This window comes from Hypanus sabinus, chromosome 28, assembly GCF_030144855.1.
Source record: "Hypanus sabinus isolate sHypSab1 chromosome 28, sHypSab1.hap1, whole genome shotgun sequence".
Taxonomy (NCBI): Eukaryota; Metazoa; Chordata; class Chondrichthyes; order Myliobatiformes; family Dasyatidae; genus Hypanus; species Hypanus sabinus.
In genome coordinates this window covers 32,355,995-32,376,106 of record NC_082733.1, presented here as the reverse complement: position 1 = coordinate 32,376,106, position 20,112 = coordinate 32,355,995, and the positions used below count along the sequence as shown (strand labels likewise).

The window sequence follows — 20,112 nt, the reverse complement described above, 5'->3', positions numbered from 1 at the left end:
TTGATCCTATACTAAGCTATAATCTCCACTATCCAGCACCCTCTGGGAAGTGCATAAAGCTGGAATACCCAGCGGAAACGTGTTGTCGCTCGCAAAACTTGCAGACCTCGCACAGGGAGCACTAGTGGTCAGGATCGAACCTGGTTCCTCGAGCTGTGAGACAGCAGCCCTAACTGTTGTGTCGGTCATGCTGCGCATTGTTGAGTCACCATGGAGCCCACTCACTGTCCTCCTCCCCACCAGGCTTTTTAATCACCAAGCATCTTAGATGCATTGTCCTTGGGGATCTCATCCAGGGCATTGATGTAGATTTTGAAGCACAGGGTCTCCAGCACCAAGCTGAGCAGCACAGTTAGAGCCTGAAGTTCTGAAGATGAACTATGCATGCCTACTTTCCATTAACAAAAGGGATTCTGCAGATGCTGTAAATCCAGAGCAACGTACACAAGATGCTGGAGGAACTCAGCAGGTCAGGCAGCATCTATGGAAATGAATAAACAGTTGGCATTTTGGGCCGAGACCCTTCTTCAGGATTGGAAAGGAAGGGGAAGATGCCAGAATGAAAAGGTGAGGGGAGGGGAAGGAAGGTGATAGATGGATGGGAAAGGTAAAGGGCCGAAGAAGGAATCTAATAGGAGAAGAGAGTAGACCATGGGAGAAAGAGAAGAAGGAGGGGCACCAGGGGGAGGTGATAAGCAGGAGAGGAGAAGAGGGTAAGAGGTGAGAAGGGGAATAGAACAAGAGGGAAGGGGTGGGAGAAGAAATTGATGTTCATGCCATCAGGTTAGAGGCTACCTAGATACATGAGGTGTTGCTCATCCACCTTGTTACGTTGGAATGGGAATGGGGATAGGAATTAAAATTGTTGGCCATGGAGAAATTCGGCTCTTGGTGTATGAAGTGGAGGTGCTCGACAAAGTAGGTCCCCAGTTTATATCAGGTTCCACCAATCTAGAGGAGGCTGCAAATTTTATTTTATTTCATTTAGTCATGGTACATGAGTTTTCTGTGCTTTGAAACCATCAAGTGAAATGAGCCTGTCCTCTCAGATTAATTGATACTGCAAGAAATAATGCCCCTATGATGCTATTAATGGATTCATTGTCACATTTAGTAGTGGTTGGAGGGGAACTTAATGATGTTACAACTGGTGCATTATTTTGTAGTTGGCTACACAATTCCTGAACCCCACTTCAAAGCAGAAAGGATCAAGAATCAACTTTATTTGCTGCATATCTTTAGATGTATTGGGAATTTACTGTGGTGTGTTGGTCAGGGCATGACATTGCAACAAGAACAACATTCAACAGTTATACAGAACAAAGAATATTTTAAAAAAACTAAAGAATTTTATACTGTATACAAAAAAGCAAATAATGTTAGAGGTTAAAGGGTGGACATGAAATAATATGCGCATAAATAAATGCCAGCATGTATTTACAATGTAAGTAGAATTATAAAAAGTGGTTTAGAGTACAGTACTGTGCAGATGACTTAGATATATATAGTATAATATAAATATTTTATAATGTTTATATTATACATTTTATATAATATAAAATGATTTCATGACTTGTGATTAATGATAAACCTGATTCTGATAGGGGTCTCTGTTGTGGACTGAGAGTGGGAAGGGGGAAGGGAGAGGGGAATCATGGTTGAGAAAAGGGGGAAGGAGCAGGATACACCAGAGAGACATTCTATAATGATCAATAAACCAATTATAATCAAATGACCTTGCCTGGTGTCTAAGGGCTGGATGTGTCTGTATTCGCACCACCACCCCTGCCATTTCCAAAATCCTTTACTCCTGCCAGATTTACAAACTCTCTCTCCACTCCACAAGCACAAGTACAAAAGTTTTAGGCACCCTAGCTGTAGATATGTTCTTAAGACTTTTGCCCAGTAGTGTATCTACAGTGCCATGATGGGGTTTATAGATAGAGGGTGTTGGAAGGGTTAACTGGAATTGATCAGACTTGCTGCTTTTTAAGATGATGTGAAGTTTTTGTTTTCATAGACCTATAGCGCTTTTGAAGCTTTCCAGGAAGGAAATTTCCTCCCAGTCCTACCGAGTATCCCACTCTGCCCAGTTTTCTTCAATCCTCTGTCCTCACTATTGAGATGAAGATCTGCCATAGCAACCCAGAATCATAAAAATGGGAAAGCTAAACTCCCTGGATGTATTTGCACTGGAAAGACATTAAAAATGTAACCAATGTTGTCTTCCCGATGAAATAACGGTGGTGAGCTGGTTCAAAGGTTGAGGATCTAGTTTTCAGTCACCTTAAGTATATGTGAAATAAAATGTTTAACACTGAATATAATGAAAAAGATTCAGCATTGTTACCCACTTTGTATGATGTTTACCTGGAGTTCTCTGGGACCCAATGTTTAGTTGGGACCACATTGCTTAGTTGAATCATGGAATGATCCAGTTGCATATTACAAGTTATTTAACTCTTTTCAATCTGTGCCTCCATTTATTCATGTATAGGGTCATTCTCTTCCAAATCTTAACTGAGCACTTTCAGCTGAAATGTCTGACCTGTTGGTGGGTTACAGTTTAAATTGGTGACTTGCATAAAAATACGGTGGTGAACTACCCCCACAGAAAATGCTGGAGGAACTCGGCAGGTCAGGCAGCATCCATGGAAGAGAGCAAACAGTCAATGTTTCAGGCCGAGACCCTTCTTCAGGACCAAAACTCAACTATCTATTCATTTGCATTGATGCTGCCTGACCTGCTGAGTTCCTCCAGCACTTTGTGTATGTTGCTTATCATATAATCATATAACATATAACAATTACAGCAAGGAAATAGGCCATCTCAGCCCTTCTAGTCCATGCCGAACGCTTACTCTCACCTAGTCCCACTGACCCACACTCAGCCTATAACCCTCCATTCCTTTCCTGTCCATATACCTATCCAATTTTACTTTAAATGACAATATCGAACCTGCCTCTACCACTTCTACTGGAAGCTCTTTCCACACAGCTGCCACTCTCTGAGTAAAGAAACCCTTAAGCTTTTGCCCCCTAACTCAACCCATGTCCTCTTGTTTGAATCTCCCCTACTCTCAATGGAAAAAACCTATCCACATCAACTCTATCTATCCCCTTCATAATTTTAAATACCTCTATCAGGTCCCCCCTCAACCTTCTATGCTCCAAAGAATAAAGGCCTAACTTGTTCAACCTTTCCCAGTAACTTAGGTGCTGAAACCCAGGTAGCATTCTAGTAAATCTTATCTGTACTTTCTCTATTTTGTTGAGATCTTTCCTATAATTTGGTGACCAGAACTGTACACAATACAAATTTGGCCCTACCAATGCCTTGTACAATGCCTTAGTATAAGAAAGTGGAAGGAAGGAAGGAGAATTACAAGCTGGCAGGTGATGGGGGGGATGATGTAAGAAGCTGGAAGATGATAGGTGAAAGAGGTAAAGGACTGAAAGGAAGGAATCTGATAGGAGAGGACAGTGAACCATGGGAGAAAGGGAAGGAGGAGGGGTGCAAGAGGGACATGATGGGCAGATGAGGAGAAGAGAAGGGGAAGATCAGTGGATGTCTTTCTCCAGTGCCCTTCCGAACATTTACCCTTCGTGCAAATATCACTGGAATAAATCGTCTGATCATTATTGCAGTGTATAAGATATGTGTGTGGAAATTTCTTGTCACGTATTCCATCAGCATCACTGACATCAGTTCATTGGTGAAGGAGTTGGAAGAAGCTATTCAAAGGCACCTATTGCATTTTGTTGTTGTGTCTTCATGAAACATGCAGTCTCTTGTCCCAATTTGCCACATCTAAACATCTATTCTGGCTTCTTGTTACATTGCAAATTATGTTCTTGCAGGTCAAGACCCAGGACCTCCTTCAGAAGAAGAAGAGGAGATGAAGGTCGCTACAAATGCAGCCCTCCTAAATAATCTACAACAATCTGTCAGTCTGCTTCCAAAAAGGAGACAACACCTACCAGGCCATCCTGGGTTAGTTGGCTGATCTAAAAAATCTATTTATGTTGAATGCCTTCATAAGATTAATAAACTACAAAGAGTCAGAGAGTCATAGAGCACTATAGTGCAGACTTGGGCCCCTCAGCCCATGTAGTCTGTGTCAAACTATTATTCTGCCTAATCCCATTGACCTGCCCTCAGACCATAGACCTCCCATCCACATGCCTATCCAAACTTTTCTTGCAATCAAACCAGCATCCACCACTTCTGCTGAAAGCTTGTTCCACACTCAAACCACACTTTAATGAAGAATTTCCCCCTAAGGTTCCCCTTAGACAGACAGACATACTTTATTGAGCTCGAGGGAAATTGGGAACCAAGAATAGTGAAGAAATATAGCAATATAAAACCATAAATAATTAAATAATAATAAGTTAATCATGCCGTGAAAATAAGTCCAGGACCAGCCTATTGACTCAGGGTGTCTGACGCTCCGAGGGAGGAGTTGTAAAGTTTGATGGCCACAGGTAGGAATGACTTCCTATGACGCTCAGTGTTGCATCTCGGTGGAATGAATCTGTGGCTGAATGTACTCCTGTGCCTAACCAGTACATTATGGAGTGGATGGGAGTCATTGTCCAAGATGGCATGCAACTATTAAATATTTCATCTTTTACCCTTGACCTATAACCCCCAATTCTAGACTCATCCAACCTCAGCGGAAGACGTGTGCTTGCTTTACCCAATATACCCCCCATAAGTTTATATACCTCTATCAAATCTTGGCTCTTTCTCCTTCACTCCAGGGAATAAAATCCAAACCTATTCAACCTTTCCCTATAACTCCAGTGCTCAAGCCACGGCATCTTCCTTGTAATCTCTGTACAAAGAGCAGGGAGATCATCAGCTATAACTACTGTCCTGAAAACTTCAATTAGATCCAGAGAACACCTGACAGCTTTGTGAAATTCTGGAGATCATTCAGTATATTCTTCTTAAAACGAACGTGCTGTCGTGAATAGTATTCTGTGCCTGAACTCTGATTTGACCAGGGCTTCTATTTCACTGTACTCAAATCCATCAGAGATAAAGACCAACGTTCTTTAGGAAGGAAGTACAGAAGCCTGAAGGCACACAGTCAACAATTCAGGAACAGCTTCTTCCCCTCTGCTATCCGATTTCTGAATGGATATTGAACCTATGAACACTACCTCACTACTTTTCATTTCTACTTTTTGCACTAATTTAACAATTTTATTTATATATTTACTGGAATTCAGTTTTTTTTCTCTCATTATCATATACTGCAGTGCACTGCTGCTGCAAAGTTAACAAATTTCATGACATATGCTAGTGATATTAAACCTGATTCTGATTCAATATTCCATTGGCCTTTCTGATTCTTATTTTCTATTCATCTCCAGATCTTCATGTAGATTTTATCTTAGAATATTGTGTTAGTTTCTGGTCACTTCATTATAGGATGGATGTGGAACAGAGGTTCCCAATCTCTATTTATGCCCTGGACCAATACCTTTAAGCAAGGGGTGGGTGGACTCAACTTTGGGAATCTCTGAAGCTTCAGAGGGTGCAGAGGAGGTTTACCAGGATGTTTCCTGAATTGGAGAACTCGTCTTATGAGGAAAGGTTGAGTGGGCTAGGCTTTTAATGGAGGTGATTTGATAGAGATGTTTAACATTATGAGAGACATAGAGCGGGCAGCCAGCACCTTTGTCCCAAGGCAGCAAAGCCAATACCAGAGGATATTTGTTTGAGATGAATGGAGGAAAATTTAGGGCAGATTTCAGAGATAGGATTTTTCCACAGATAGTGACGAATGCCTGGAACACCCTGCCAGAAGTAGTGGTAGAGACAGATGTAATAGGGATGTTTAAGAGACTCTTAGATAGGTACATGGAAGTAATAAATAAGTGGAAAGAGGGGTTAGATTGATTGTGCTTCTGTAGGTCAGCACAACGTCATGGGCTAAAGGGGTCGTACTGTGCTGTACTGTTATACACTCAGTGCCACTTTATTTGGTTCACCTGTATACTTGCTCATTAAGCAAACATCTAATCAGCCATCATGTGGCAGCAACTCAGTGCAGAAAAGCATACAGACTTGGTCAGGAGGTTCAGTTGTTGTTCAGACCAAACATTAGAATGGGGAAGAAATGTGATCTAAATGACTTTGACCGTGGAGTGCTTGTTGGTGTCAGATGGGGTGGCTTGAGTATCTCAGAAATTGCTGATCTCCTGGGATTTTTGCACAGAGAGTGGTGTGAAAATCAAGTGAATGGCAGCTCTGTGGACGAAAATGCCCTGTTAATGAGAGCGGCCAGAGGAGAATGGCTAGATTAGTTAAATTTGACAGGATGTTGACAGTAACTCAAATAACCACGCTTTACACCAGTGCAGTGCAGAAGAGGATCTCTGAATGCACAATACATTGAACCTTGAATTGGATGGGTTACAGCTGCAGAAGACCACAAACGTATACTCAGTGGCCATTTTGTTAGGTGTCTAATAAAATGGTCACTGAATGGACGTTCTATATCTATTTGCCATGGTTTAGCCCCTTCATATCTGTTATTGATACCTCTTTGAGTTTAAAGCTTTCATCTGACCCATCATAATTGGGTTTGTGAGGTCCAAACGTTTACAGGATTCCTGTTCCTGTGCAGGAACTGATGTCTGCTGGAAGTACGTGTCTCTAAAAATCAGGTGTAGCTAAAGTCCTACATAGCTCCACCATTGGTCGTCGTCTGAAGCAGACCAGTACACAGAAGGGTGAAATACTCAGTGCCTAGGAGCATGGTGAAGAGGGCAGTGTGAGTGTAGTGTTTTACAGTAGCAGCAACTCGGGTTCAATTCCCTTTGCTGTCTGTAAAGGAGTTTGAACGATTTCCGCCATGACCATGTGGGTTTCCTCCAGTTGTCCCAATTTCCTCCCACATTCCAAAGACGTATGGTTAGGGTTAGTAAGCTGTGGACATGCTATGTTGACACCAAAATCATTGGGGCACTTGCATGTTGCCCCTATCACAACCTCAGACTGTATTTGTAGTGTGCAAACCAACACATTTCACTCTGTGTTTTGGTGTAAATGTGATAAATAAAGCTAATCTTTAAAATCCTCATCTCTAAGGTTACAGCTGTGCATAAGGGACTGTTAGACTATTTAACTTTAATGTCCTGATGAAGGGTCTCAGCCTGGAGCAGTCTTCGTAGAGGCTGCCTGACCTGGTGCACTCCTCCAGCACTTTGTGTGTGTGTGCATGTGTTGCTCAAGCTTTCCTTCATCTGCAGGATCACTTGTGTTACTGTTTAAAATATTGATTTGGGTTCCATTGATCCAAAGTGTGAAGTCAACAATGGTTAAACTTAAAATGAAGTGGATTAATAAATTGCTGACAGAGACCTGTAACACTTCTAACACCATTTTCTTGCTCTGGTTGCAGATGGTTTCGGAAGATGTGCCTTAAGTGGAATGACGCACAGTGGTTGCCAGGACCCAGCCTCATAAGCCTGCAGATGAGGGTCACTCCAAAGCTGATGCGATTGACTTGGGACGGCTTCCCACTGTATTATGCAGAAAAACATGGGTGGGGTTATCTGGTCCCTGGAAGAAAGGACAACCTACCACCTTACTCAGAAGACACGAATGAATCTTCCTGTCCGTACCAGTAAGTACACTTTTACTTATGCAATCTTATCTGACAGGAGAAATATTAAATCATAAACACAGGAGATTCTCCAGATCTAGAGCAACACACAAGTTGCTGGAGGAACTCGACAAGTCAGGCAGTATCCATGGAGGGGGAATAAACCATCATCAACAAACCAAAGCCATCCATCAGGGTCATCTGGTGCTCTGGTGTGGTCTCCTCTACATCAGTGAGACCCAACACAGATTGGGGCATCACTTCGCTGAGTACTTTTGCTCCACCTGCCACAAAAGGTGGGATTTTGCATTTCACTGAACCCTCTGCAATTTTTTCTGAAGTGTGCAGTGGGTTGTCAACTCAGCCAGCTCCATCACGGGCACTAGCCTCTCCACTTTCGAGAACACCTTCAAAAGGCGATGCCTTTAAAATGCAGCATCCATCATTAAGATCCCCTACCACCCAGGATGTGCCCTCTCCTCGTTACCACCATCAGAGGGCAGGTACAGGACCTTGAAGACACACACTCAACATTTCAGGAACAGCTTCTTCCCCTCTGCCGTCAGATTTCTGAACAGACAATGAACCTGTGAACACTGCCTCACTATTTTAACTCCCTCTTTTGCACTACTTATTTTTATTAATATACACAGAGGATTCCTGTTAATTTGGGCTCATTGGAACCAGTACAGTTTGACCCAATTAAGCGGCTGCCCCAATTAGCCAAAGTTTCATGGAAATAGTTTAAAAAGATATAAAAAAGACTAGATCATTTAACTGTAACAAATTATGTATGTAAGTGAAATACAGAATAAATTAGAAATACCAATATTACTATAGTACTATAAAACAGTGTATTAGTTCCTAATACATTGGTTCCTTGGTTCTTTAAGGTTGTTACTGCCGGAGATGGCAATGGTGATGTGCTCCTACTACATATTGGATGCTCCCAAAGGCATGCGACTCTGACAGTCAAGTCTAGCCCCTGGCCTTCATATGTGACTTAGCTACCAGCTCTAAGCCTGGTAGAGGTGTTTCTATTGACAGGAGAAGGGGCAAAGGCAGGTTACTAGCACCTTAAAACTAGTCACTTTGGGCAGATGGGGCTCGTTGGCCATTGTTGGCAGCTCATATAGGAGAAGGAACATTTTGATGTCAAAGCTCTGCTGCCTTGTGGCTATACACACTCATGGGGAAGGCTTTGGGAGTGAATCCCAAGGAAAAATCTGGAGCTGGAGTCCCTAAGGCGGTCCTACGTTGAGTTCAACATTGTTTGGCAACTCCTGATACGCCGCTGATGCCAAACTGTAATGGCCTCTGATGGATTCATCAGCTGTGTGGAGAGGTGGAGCCGGCTTCACGGGCAACAGCTTGCTCTCCTTATTGCACTGCACTGTCTTGCGTACTGGTTTGTGTATCCCGTAGGCAGCTGGGATGTAACATCCATGCTCAACCCCAACCAGTGGAGGGCCTCAGTTAGTTCCTAATAGTTATCGACGGATGAATTCATCCACTGTCTGTTGCCGTGTCCTTTTGATTGTGCTTTAACATTACTCAAGCATGTGCAGCTGATACCATTCCAAAACTGTTCACTCTAAGCACAGTGTAGTGCCTTTAACAGCCACACAAGTGCAAGCAACTGATGCTGCATAGAAACTTTTTGACAGCAGTCTCCTGTCCCAATTAAGCAGCATAGTGATCCAAATTATCAAAGGGAATCCTGGGTATCTTCTTCGTTAGTTTTTGTTTTTAAAGAGTTGTCCCAAATAAGCGATTGGCCCTATTAACTGGAATCCACTGTATTTCGTATTGTAATTTATAGATTATGTCATGCACTGAACTGCTGCCATATGAACTTGACACCATATGTCAGCGATAAACCTGATTCTAATTCAATTGGCTTCACATTCCCTTTCCAACATGTTAGTTCATGGACTCTACTGTCACGATGAGGCCACGCTCAGGTTGGAAGGGCAGCACCTCATATCCTTACTTCATCCTCTCCGTCCCCCTCCCACCGACCTTCTTCCTTGCCTGGTCTCACCTATCTATGGTCAGCTTGTACTCCTCCCCTCTCCCCCAACCACTTATTCTGGCTCCTACCCACTTCCTTCTCAGTCCTAATGAAAGGTCTCAGCCCAAATCGTCAACATTTTATTCCTCTCCATAGCTGCTGCCTGACTGCATTTTTTGTGTGTTGCTCTTTTAAACTAGATATTTTTGGGTTCCATTTGCAGAGATTGTGTGTGCATATACTGCATTATTGTGGTGACCCAATAGTATTACCAGTGTCATTTTAGCCATCAAGGAAGAAAAACACACACTCAGGATGGTCAGAGTCCAAACCAGCCTATTCTAATCTCTATTACGTGCAAAGCCACTGATCTAAAGGTTTGAGCAAGAAAAACCAAAGTGTATCTGGGCTATTCCTCCCGATGGCCATACCAGCTCCAGCTAGCACTCATTGCAATTTACCTAAAGAGAAAATTTCTCAATGACTGAAATTGTTTGAAAGCTGTAACTTGGATTAACTGCCTTCCAAATACTCACTTTTTCACCTGTACACCTGACTGTGCCTGTCTTGGCTAGAGTTCTGGGTTCGGTCCTGACCTCTGGTGCCGCCTGTGTGGAGTTTGCATGCAGGTGAGTGGTAGGTTCTGGGAGGTGAGCTGGTGGGAGTTGAAGAGAATGTGAGGAGAATAAAAAATACTGGGATGAATGTCGGATTAGCGTAAAATGGCTGGTGCTTGGTTGACTAAATGGCCAATTTCTAAGCTATTTAACTCCATGAAATTGTCGTTACAATATTTGTAAATTTACAGTATTGTGCAGAAGTCATAGGCACATATATATAGATGGGATGCCTAAAGCTTTTGTACACTGCTGTAGTAATTTTATGTATTGCACTGTACTGTTGCAAAAACCCCTCACAAATTTCATGATGTGAATGATGGTAAACCCGATTCTGATATGAATCTCTATTGTGGACTGAAAGTGGGGAGGGGGAATTGTGGTTGGGAAAGGGGGAGGGAGCGGGAAGCACCAGAGAGACATTCAATAAAGATCAATAGACCAATTGTTTGGAATCTAATGACCTTGCCTGGTGTCTCAGGGCTGGGTGCGTCTGCACCCATGCTACCAAATCACCCCTGGCGCTCCTTGTACTGCAACCCCCCCCCCCCCCCCCGACCCTTCTCAAACCCCTCCTGTGGCACTCCACCTTCATTATTTCCAACAGTATTGCTCCCACCAGATTTACAAACTCACTCTCTGCTCCTTGTTGACAAATACAGTACCATGCAAACGTCTTAGGCACCCTAGCGATAGATATACACCCTAGATATCAATATATATTTATCTAAGACTTTTGCACCATACTGTGCCTCTTTTTATATCCATCCTATAAACTTACCCATATCTCTCTGCATAGTTGTAGGGTCTGAGCCAAGACTTCAATCTCATGACAATTAATAATTTGGTATGCTTTCCAGAAATTAACAGATTTACTTCATATATTCAGCCATGCCAAGATATTTTTTGATCGTAATTTTTTTGCCTTTTGTTTGTTAGAGCTGTTGAGAAGTTGTACAGAGAATACAGCAAGAAGAAAGAGGAAGGAGCTACAGAAGCCCTGGAGACTTCACTCAGTGATGAGTTCATGTTGACAGAAGACACTATTTGGGAAAGGGTAAGAATGACCAAGGACCAGCTGGTGATGTTCCAAGTTGAGAATGTGTAATTTGAAAGGGAAATTGCTAGTTGTGGTGTTCTTTGCACCTGCTGTTCTTGTTCTTCCTGGTGAAAGATGAGGCCCCCTTGATGTAATCTTAGAACAATTTTAAATTACCTTTTGCAGATGGTGTGTATTGCAGTATGGCTCCTTAGCCACGGGGAGAGTGAATGTTTAAGGGAGTGAGTGAGCTGCATTGTTGTTGTTGGTATCAAGCATCTGGCTGGAGTTTTACTCATTTGTTACTCATGGGGCATTTCAAATAGCCGACATTGTTTGTAGGTAATGGGAAAGCCCAGGGAAGCTGAAATGTGAGTCCAAAAATTGCTACAAGATACCATAAGACCATAATACATGGGAGCAGTATTAAACCATTCCATCAGGGCTGATGTATTATCCCCCTCAACCCCACTCTCTTGCCTTCTCCCTGTAACCTTTGACACTCTTACTAATTAAAAACCTGTCAACCTCTGCTTTAAGTATTTCCAATAACTTGGCTTCCACAGCCGTCTGTGGCAATGAATTCCACAGGTCCACCACCCAGGCTAAGGAAATGCCTCCTCTTTTCTGTTCTAAAGGGACATCCTTCTATTCTCGGCTGGTGCCTTCTGGTCCTAGATCTGTCCACTCTTGGAAACATCTTCTCCACATCTGCTCTATATAGGCCTTTCAGTATTCAATAGATTTCAATGAGAATCCCCGCCCCCTCATTTTTCTAAACTCCAGCAAGTACAGGCCAAGAGCCTCAAAATCCTCCTCATACTTTAACCCTTTCATTCCTGAGATCGTTCCTCTGGAATCCTCTCCAATGCCAACACATCCTTTCTTAGATAAGGGGCCCAACATGTTGGACATACTGCAACAAATGGCCCAACAGCTAGTTGAAGAAATAAACTTTAAGGGGCTGAAGGCCAAGGCTAGGGTATTCTAAAATATGTCTGTGGTGAAATGATTAAAAGAGAGATGCACAACAGGCCAGAATTGAAAAATTACAAATCTGAGAGAGTTACATGGTTATGGAGAGGCAAGGGCAAAGGTGGTTAAGAAAGTAAATGTTTTAAAATGGAGGAACTGCTAGAGCAGGAGACGGTGAACAAAGGGGTGAAAGGGATTCAGATGCGATTGCCTCTGTAGTCCAAAAGGACAACAACACCATCAGGTACACAAATTTTGAGGGCTATAGATAGGTAAGTGCAAGCAAGTTTTTTTCCATTGAGGTCGGGTGAGACTATAGAACTAGAAGTCTGTGGTTAACGGTGAAAGGTGAAATGTTTAAGAGGATCGTGAAAGGGAACGTCTTTGCTCAGAGGGTGGTGCAAGTGTGAAACAAGCTGCCAGCGGAAGTGGTGGATGCAGTTTTGATAGCAACATTTAAGCAAAGTTTGGATAAGTAGATGGGAGGGGTATGGAGGGCAATGGGACTAGGGGGAATAACAGTTCAGCACCGTTACGGGCCAAAGGGCCTGTTTCTATGACTCTGTGTGACCTTGCACGTGAAGAATGACAACTTGGGCCAGGTTCTAAAGGGAGAAGATCAACAGTATCCCTTAGTGGCGGGCAATTCCCTACGAGGAAGCAGAAATTGCCTCTGAGATCGCTGCAGGCTGCAGCTTCCAAGGGATTGTTGTTGACGAGTCTATCTGTTGCCACCAGGTGGAGGAGCTGAGCTGCTTGGAGACGGATCACGAAGCCGATGGCCAAGACTCTGGTAGAGAGAGCGAGAAGAAGAATTTTAAGCAGGTGAAGCCCAGAAACTGTTTCTGTCTTCAAGTTAAAAAAAAATATTTATATATGCTTAGCTCTGAATCTCTTATTCTGAGGGGTGTTTAGAAAAGGTAAAAAAAAAAGTTTGTAGGCTGGCATTGCCTGATGCAGAGGTTCCAAACAAAAAGCTGTATCTGTTCTCCTGGCTGAAAGTAGGATTTCTTCTCTTGGATATTACAAGCGGATATTGCAAGACTATTATTCAGCCTTCGTTCTACTCTGGTATTTGTCTATCTGTTCACCTCTCATCTTTACCTCCTTTTGATTTGCAGTAAACTTTAGGTGTTGTCACACTGTTTATATTAAGATATCTCCCCTGCAGACTTATAACACCGCCTGCCACTGTTTACAAGTCACATGATGTTCAGGTTCTCTTTCTGCACTGCAAGTTGTTAAAGTTGGGGTCATGATAGCGTAGTGATCAGTGCGACACTATTACAGCTTGGGACACTGGAGTTCAGAGTTCGGTTCCGGCTTCATCTCTAAGGAGTTTGTACGTCCTCCCTGTGGAATGTGTCAGTTTTCCCTGGTCCTCCGGTTTTCTCCTACGGTACATTGATTGGCCATTGTAAATTGTCCTATGATTGACTAGGGTTAAACTGGGGAGGTTGCTGGGTGATGCTGCTCAAAGGGCTGGAAAGGTTTATTCTGCACTGTATCTCATCCATGCTGGATGCTATTTGCTTTCTTTTCAGAATCAAAATGAAAATCCACAACCAATTCTTGAGGATAGCGGCCCTTTGTATCACCATGGCAACGGCCCTTACCCAGAGGTCAATGTGCCTGGATGCTGGTTCTTCAAACTTCCACACAAGGTTTGTTATTTCTTTTTCCCAGACTGTCTGTCATCTTGCCTTGTCCAAGTCACTATGCCAACAGATTCTTGTCATGATCCCATGTGTGAAGGTATCCCCCTAATACCAAATGCAATGGCCCATTCATCATCATTGAAGGAACAAGTGAGAAATGTGGAAACCCCAGCAGTGTTTGGTGTTTGCCGTGGCAAAACATCCTGAGGCAGCACAGAGGCTAAACAAACAATGGAATGAAGGTAATGATCACTGGGAATACCCTGCAGGTCAGGCTGCATCTGTGTTGGGAGAAACAAAACTGGCATTTCATCGCAATGGCCTTATATTGGTGGACGAGTGGGGTTGAAGGAGGAAGGAGGTTGTGGGAATTCTGTAGAGGAGGAGGCAGAGGGTAACACAAACACCGATGATAGGTCTAAAGTGGGGTTGCTGGGATGCAGTTAAAAGAGGGTGAGCTTAAGACTATCGGTAGATCATCACAAAGCCCGCCTGTGCCTACCTTCAGAATACCACCCATCTCTGCCCTTGCCTCAGCTTATCTCCTGCTCAAACTACGACCTATCCAATGTAGAACATTACAGTACGGTACAGGCCCTTTTGTCGACGATGTGCCAACCTTTTAACCTGCTCAAGCTCGATTTATTCTCCCCCACTCCGCTCTCCACTTTCTGCAGGGATCACTCCCTCCAAAATTCCCTCATCCATTCATTCTTCCCCACCAATCTCCCTCCTGGCACTTCGAGTCTCAAAAGTGCTACAGCTGCCCTCATCTCTATTCAAGACTCCAAACAGCCCTTCCAGGTAAGGCAACACTTCACCTGCAAATATTTTTGGGACGTCTACTGTATCCAGTGCTCCCAGTGCAGACTCCCTTCTTTGGTAAGACCCTTCTTCCTTAACTCCATCACCTCTTACTGAGTTCTAGGCCACCAACAGCAGCTCGCCAGAGTCCTTTGTCCTGGGCTGACTGTTGTTCGGCCTTGTGGCTTCTGCTTTCACTACATGACTTCATATCTTCAAGGTGGAGATCCTTCCTCGTCCAGGGATGAGGTCTTTGGAGCATCTGTTTGCATTTCTGTAGCTCTGGGCTTTTACAAGATGGGGCTGCTAGCTTCAGGGCAACCCTTCTCCTTTTGCAGCCGGGCTTTGGGACCGTCCTTGGCAGAGTTACAACCTGGGGGAACTGCTTTATGAGCACCTTTGCACCATCCACAAAAAGCAGGATTTCCCAGTGCCCAACCATTTAAATTTCCATTCCGCTACGTGTTAGTCCATGGCCTCCTCTTTTGCCACAATGAGGCCACTCTCTGTTTGGAGGAGTAACACCAAACATTCCGTCTAAGTAGTCAAGAACAATACTGTAAAGAGCAGTAAACTGTAAAAAAGTAAATCCAACCAATATTTGGTATGACCACCCTTTGCCTTTAAAATGGCATCACTTTTCTTGGGTACATTGTTGCACATTTTTATAGGATAATCAGCTAGTAGGTTGTTCCAAGCCTCTTGGAGAATTTGCACAGTTCTTCTGCAGTCTTTGGCTGTCTCTCTTGCTTCTGTCCCTCCAGGTAATCCCAGCCAGCCTCAATTCAATAAGAAGATCGGCTGGTAGGTTGTTCAAGCATCTTGGAGAACTTGCCACAGTTCTTCTGCTGACTTTGGCTGTCTTAGTTGCTTCTGTCTGTGCAGGTAATCCCAGATAGTCTCAGTGATGTTGAGGTCAGGGCTCTTTGGAGACCTGCCCTGCGTTGCAGGACTCCTTGTTCTTCATTTTGCTGAAGGTAGTTCTTTGTGATCTTCGCCATATGTTTGATGTCATTGCACTGCTGCAGAATGAAGATGGGACTGATCAGGCACCTCCCTGATGGTATTGCTCGATGGATGACAATCTGCTTGTACTTCTCTGCATTGTGGATTTCATTAATTCTGACCGGTTCACTATTGCAGCCCCAAACCTGCAGGGAACCTCAACCTTCATTGTTGGCTGCAGACACTCACCCATATAGTGCTCTTTAGTTCTTCTACAGACCGTCTGCCTCCTGTTTGAGCATAACATTTCAAGTTTTGACTCATCAGTCCTGAGCGCTTGCTGCTGCTGTTCAGCAATCCAGTCGTTGTGCTTTTGTGCTTAGACGAGTCTCTTGGCTTTGTTTCCACTTTAGAAGAATGCCCTTTTTGGCAGCAGCTCTTCCATGAGGACCACTTCTGACAGTACTTCTCCAGACTGTAGTGGGTTCCAGTGGTTTCTGTCTGTTTGGAGCTGGTAATGGTGCTGGATTTCTTCCGACTTAGAAGGGTCATCGGTTTGATGTATCTCTCGTGTGCTACAATCCATTTCTGTGGTTGACCTCTGATTCTGGTCCTCGACTTTGCCCATTTCTTTGTGCTTCTTCAAACGAGCTTGGACAGCACATCTTGAAATTCCTGTCTGCCATGAAATTTCTGCTGGGGAGACACCTTGTGTCTTGTTGCTATGCCCAGTCTTGCCATTCTGGTTCAGTTAATTAGTTTAGTTCATTAAAGTCATTTTGTCATTGATAGCACCTGTTTGTTATCTTTGTTTAATCTTGCACTGGCTATTTGTACCTACAAAGGAATCAATTTTTTTTTTGAAACGTCGTCTATTACTTAATATCACACACAAAAAAATGCTGGTGAACACAGCAGGCCAGGCAGCATCTATAGGAAGAAGTACAGTCGACGTTTCAGGCCAAGACCCTTCCTGAGGACTAACTGAAAGAAGAGATAGTAACAGATTTGAAAATAGTGGGGGGGAGGGGGAGATCCGAAATGATAGGAGAAGACAGGAGGGGGAGGGATGGAGCTAAGAGCTGGAAAGTTGATTGGCAAAAGGGATATGAGGCTGGAGAAGAGAGGATCATGGGACAGGAGGCCTAGGGAGAAAGAAAGGGGGGAGCCCAGAGAATGGGCAAGGAGTTATAGTGAGAGGGACAGAGGGAGAAAAAAGAGAGAGAGAAAAAAAGGAAAAAAAACAACAATTAACACAAATCATAATTATTAATAACATAATAATAAATATTATTATTCCCCCCCCCTTTTTTCTCTCTTTTTCCCCCCTCTGTCCCTCTCACTATATGAATATTTGGAAATCTAACATTTGCTCTTTTCTTCTGATACACGAATGCATAAGACATAAAGTCGGAAACTAAATCTATATAAAACTCCAGGCCATGTAAGACTTTTGTACAATACTGCAAAATATAGTGAGGTAGCGCTCCCAAGTTCATTGTCTATTCAGAAATTTGATGGTGGATGGGAAGAAACTGCTCCTAAAACATTGAGTCTTTGTCCTCAGACTCCAGTACCTCTTCCCTGATGGTGATAATGAGAGGAGGGAGTGTCCTCAGGGTCATAGTGGAGAAAAGAATGTAGGTACCTTGCAAAGTGATCGCCCATCCTGCGTTTGGAGGTGACGACATGCATCTAAGCTACTCTGCAGTTTTAGATCTTGAGCTGCCTTTGAGACTGCTGCTCCTGGGAAATGCCGACAGAGCTGGGACCTCTGTCGCACACGTCCATGACCTAAGAGGTTTTGCTGCTTTCAGTAGTGGGATTCAAAACCGTGCAGAAACTGGGAAGAAAAAATTGCACCACCTTCTTTCTACCTATTTTAGGATGGGAACCATAACAATGTCGGGAGCCCCTTTGCAAAGGATTTTCTCTCTAAGATGGAAGATGGTACCTTGCGGGCAAGCTCCGATGCAACAAATGCAACCAGGGCACTGGAAATCAACAAGATGATCTCCTTCTGGCGCAACGCCCAGAAAAGAATTGGGTAATGGTCATTTTCTATATTCTGTTTTGTTCAAGTCATTGATTCCATGTGTTTGTGTGTGTGTGTTATACACGCAAGCTACAGACAGAATGGCTCTAGAAAAGGTGGTTAGAAAACTGCAGAATCAGAATTAGGTTTATTATCACACACATGTCATGAAGTTTGTTGTTTTGATGCAATAGAACAATGGAATGCATAAAATATGCTATAAATTATAATATGTAAAAACTACATCAGTAGTGCAAAAGAGAGCAAAAATAATGAGGTAAATCACAAACAAGAGGTAGTCTGCAGATGGTGGAAGTCCAGAGCAACACACACAAAATGCTGGAGGAACTCAGCAGATCGGGCAACATCTATGGAAAAGAGTAAACAGTTGATGTTTGAGGCTGAGACCCTTCTTAAGGACTGAGAAGGAAGGGGGAAGATGCTAGAATAAAAAGATGGAGGGGAGGGGAAGGAGGCTGGCTGGAAGGTGATAGGTGAAGCCAGGTGAGTGGGTAAGGTCAAAGCAGGAGAAGAAAGAATCTGATAAGAGAGGAGAGTGGACGGTAAGAGAAAGGGAAGGAGGAGAGGACCCGGGGGAAGTAATGGACAGATAGGTGAAAGGACAGAGTGGGGAATAGAGAAAGGGGGTGGGTGGGGGGGTGAGAAATTTGTTCACGGGAAGGAGAGATCGATATTAATGCCATCAAGTTGGAGGGTACCCATACAAAACATGAGGTGTTGTTCCTCCACCTGAGGGTGGCCTCATCCTGGCACAGGAGGAGGCCGTGGGTTGACATGTCGGAACGGGAATGAGAATCAGAATTAAAATGTTTGGGAATGGGGAATTCCTGTTTGCGGTGGATGGTGCAGAGGTGCTTGACAAAGCAGTCTCCCAGTTTATGTCTTGCGAATGTAGAAGAAGCTGCATCGGGAGCATCCGACACAATAGACAAACCCAGCAGAGTCGCAGGTGAAGTGTTGCCTCAACTGGAAGGACTGCTTGGGGCCCTCAATGGAATTGAGGGAGGAGGCATCTGGGCAGGTGTACTACTTAGGCCACTCACAGGGGTAAGTGCCTGGAGGGAGATTAGCAGAGAGGGACGAACGGACAAAGGAATTGAGGAAGGACTGATCCCTGCGGAAAGTGGAGGGGAGGGAGGTAAAGATGTAGGTTCATGGATCTTTCAGAAAGCTGAGAGCAGAGGTGAAGAAGCTGTTCTTAAAGTGTCGTGGATGTGCCTCCAGGCTGCTGTATCTCTTCAGCCAGGAAGAGGTTTCTATAGAGACATGAGTGCCATCTCTAAATGCCTGCATTTTAGGAACCCAAGTATATCCCAGTGCCTGCTCTCTCCGGCTCTGTGGGCTAAAGAAGCTGACGCAGCCTCTGTCGTAGAGCATGGAGATGGCTTGAGCTTCTTAATGTAGCAGGGTGTGGCATACCACAGTGTTGGAAATTTTATTTCTGAGCGACAGCCGACAAGTCGAAACAAACTCAAACCTCATGATTGTTTTCACATTATTACCGACTCTCAGGGCCTGCAGCTCCTGATATTGCGTCCTTATCATAACACTGCCTTTGGTATTTCTGAGACATAGGGACTTTTCTACAGGTATCCTCCATCCCGGTAAATGCACTACGTTTTGCAATGAAGTAATGCAAACTTTTGATTTTCTTCTGCAGTTCTCAGATGGTTGTGATGTTAAAGAAAAGTGAATTACCTCGAACAGTCACCAGGTGTGTATATTGATGATTATCTATTCTATTTTATTTAGAGAATCAACATGGAATAGACCCTCTTGGCCCAGAAAGCCACACTGCCCTGTAACCCACCTGTTAACACGAGCCTAATTACGGGACAATTTACAATGACCTACGAATCAGTACGTCTTTAGACTGTGAGAGAAAACTCACACATTTCGCAGGGACATTTCACACATTTCAAACTCCTTATAGCCAGCACCAGAATTGAACTCTGAATTTCAGAATGCCCTGAGCTGTAATTGCATTGCACTACCATGGCGCCCAATCACCAACGTATCACCAATCCTTTTACGATTTTGATTCCCTGTTGGAGTCTGTTCAGATTCCTGTTTTTCATTTTGTCACTGACGAACCTCCTGCAACTAATAAAGTGGCCACTGTCGCCCTTTCAAGATTCGATGCGTTGCGCTCTTCTGCACACCACTGTTGTCGAAGAAGAATTTCTTAACTCTGAGTGGAGTCATCGGGACGCCGTCATGACGGTGTTTTTTTTTTAGCAGGCTTTCTTCTTTTTATGAGGTCGAATTGCTCGCTCGACGCTCAACCCAGCACAGATGGAAAGCATGCAAGGGAGCCGACTGGATTCGAGCTCAGGAGCCTTTGCTCTAAAGTCTGGTGCTGATGCCACTATGCCACCA

The 20,112-nt window shown here is 43.8% G+C and overlaps 1 protein-coding gene across 3 annotated transcripts in view; it reads left to right on the top strand.

The window, feature by feature from the left end:
• polg (polymerase (DNA directed), gamma) overlaps positions 1-20,112 on the top strand; it is a 63,348-nt gene that overhangs the window by 20,589 nt on the left and 22,647 nt on the right. For all 3 annotated transcript variants that reach the window (XM_059952889.1, XM_059952887.1, XM_059952888.1), the window contains exons 9-15: positions 3,862-3,994; positions 7,422-7,646; positions 11,196-11,313; positions 13,009-13,095; positions 13,815-13,934; positions 17,564-17,724; positions 19,394-19,447. In XM_059952889.1, the coding sequence (XP_059808872.1) occupies positions 3,862-3,994; positions 7,422-7,646; positions 11,196-11,313; positions 13,009-13,095; positions 13,815-13,934; positions 17,564-17,724; positions 19,394-19,447 (898 nt within the window). The remainder of the gene's footprint in view (positions 1-3,861; positions 3,995-7,421; positions 7,647-11,195; positions 11,314-13,008; positions 13,096-13,814; positions 13,935-17,563; positions 17,725-19,393; positions 19,448-20,112) is intronic.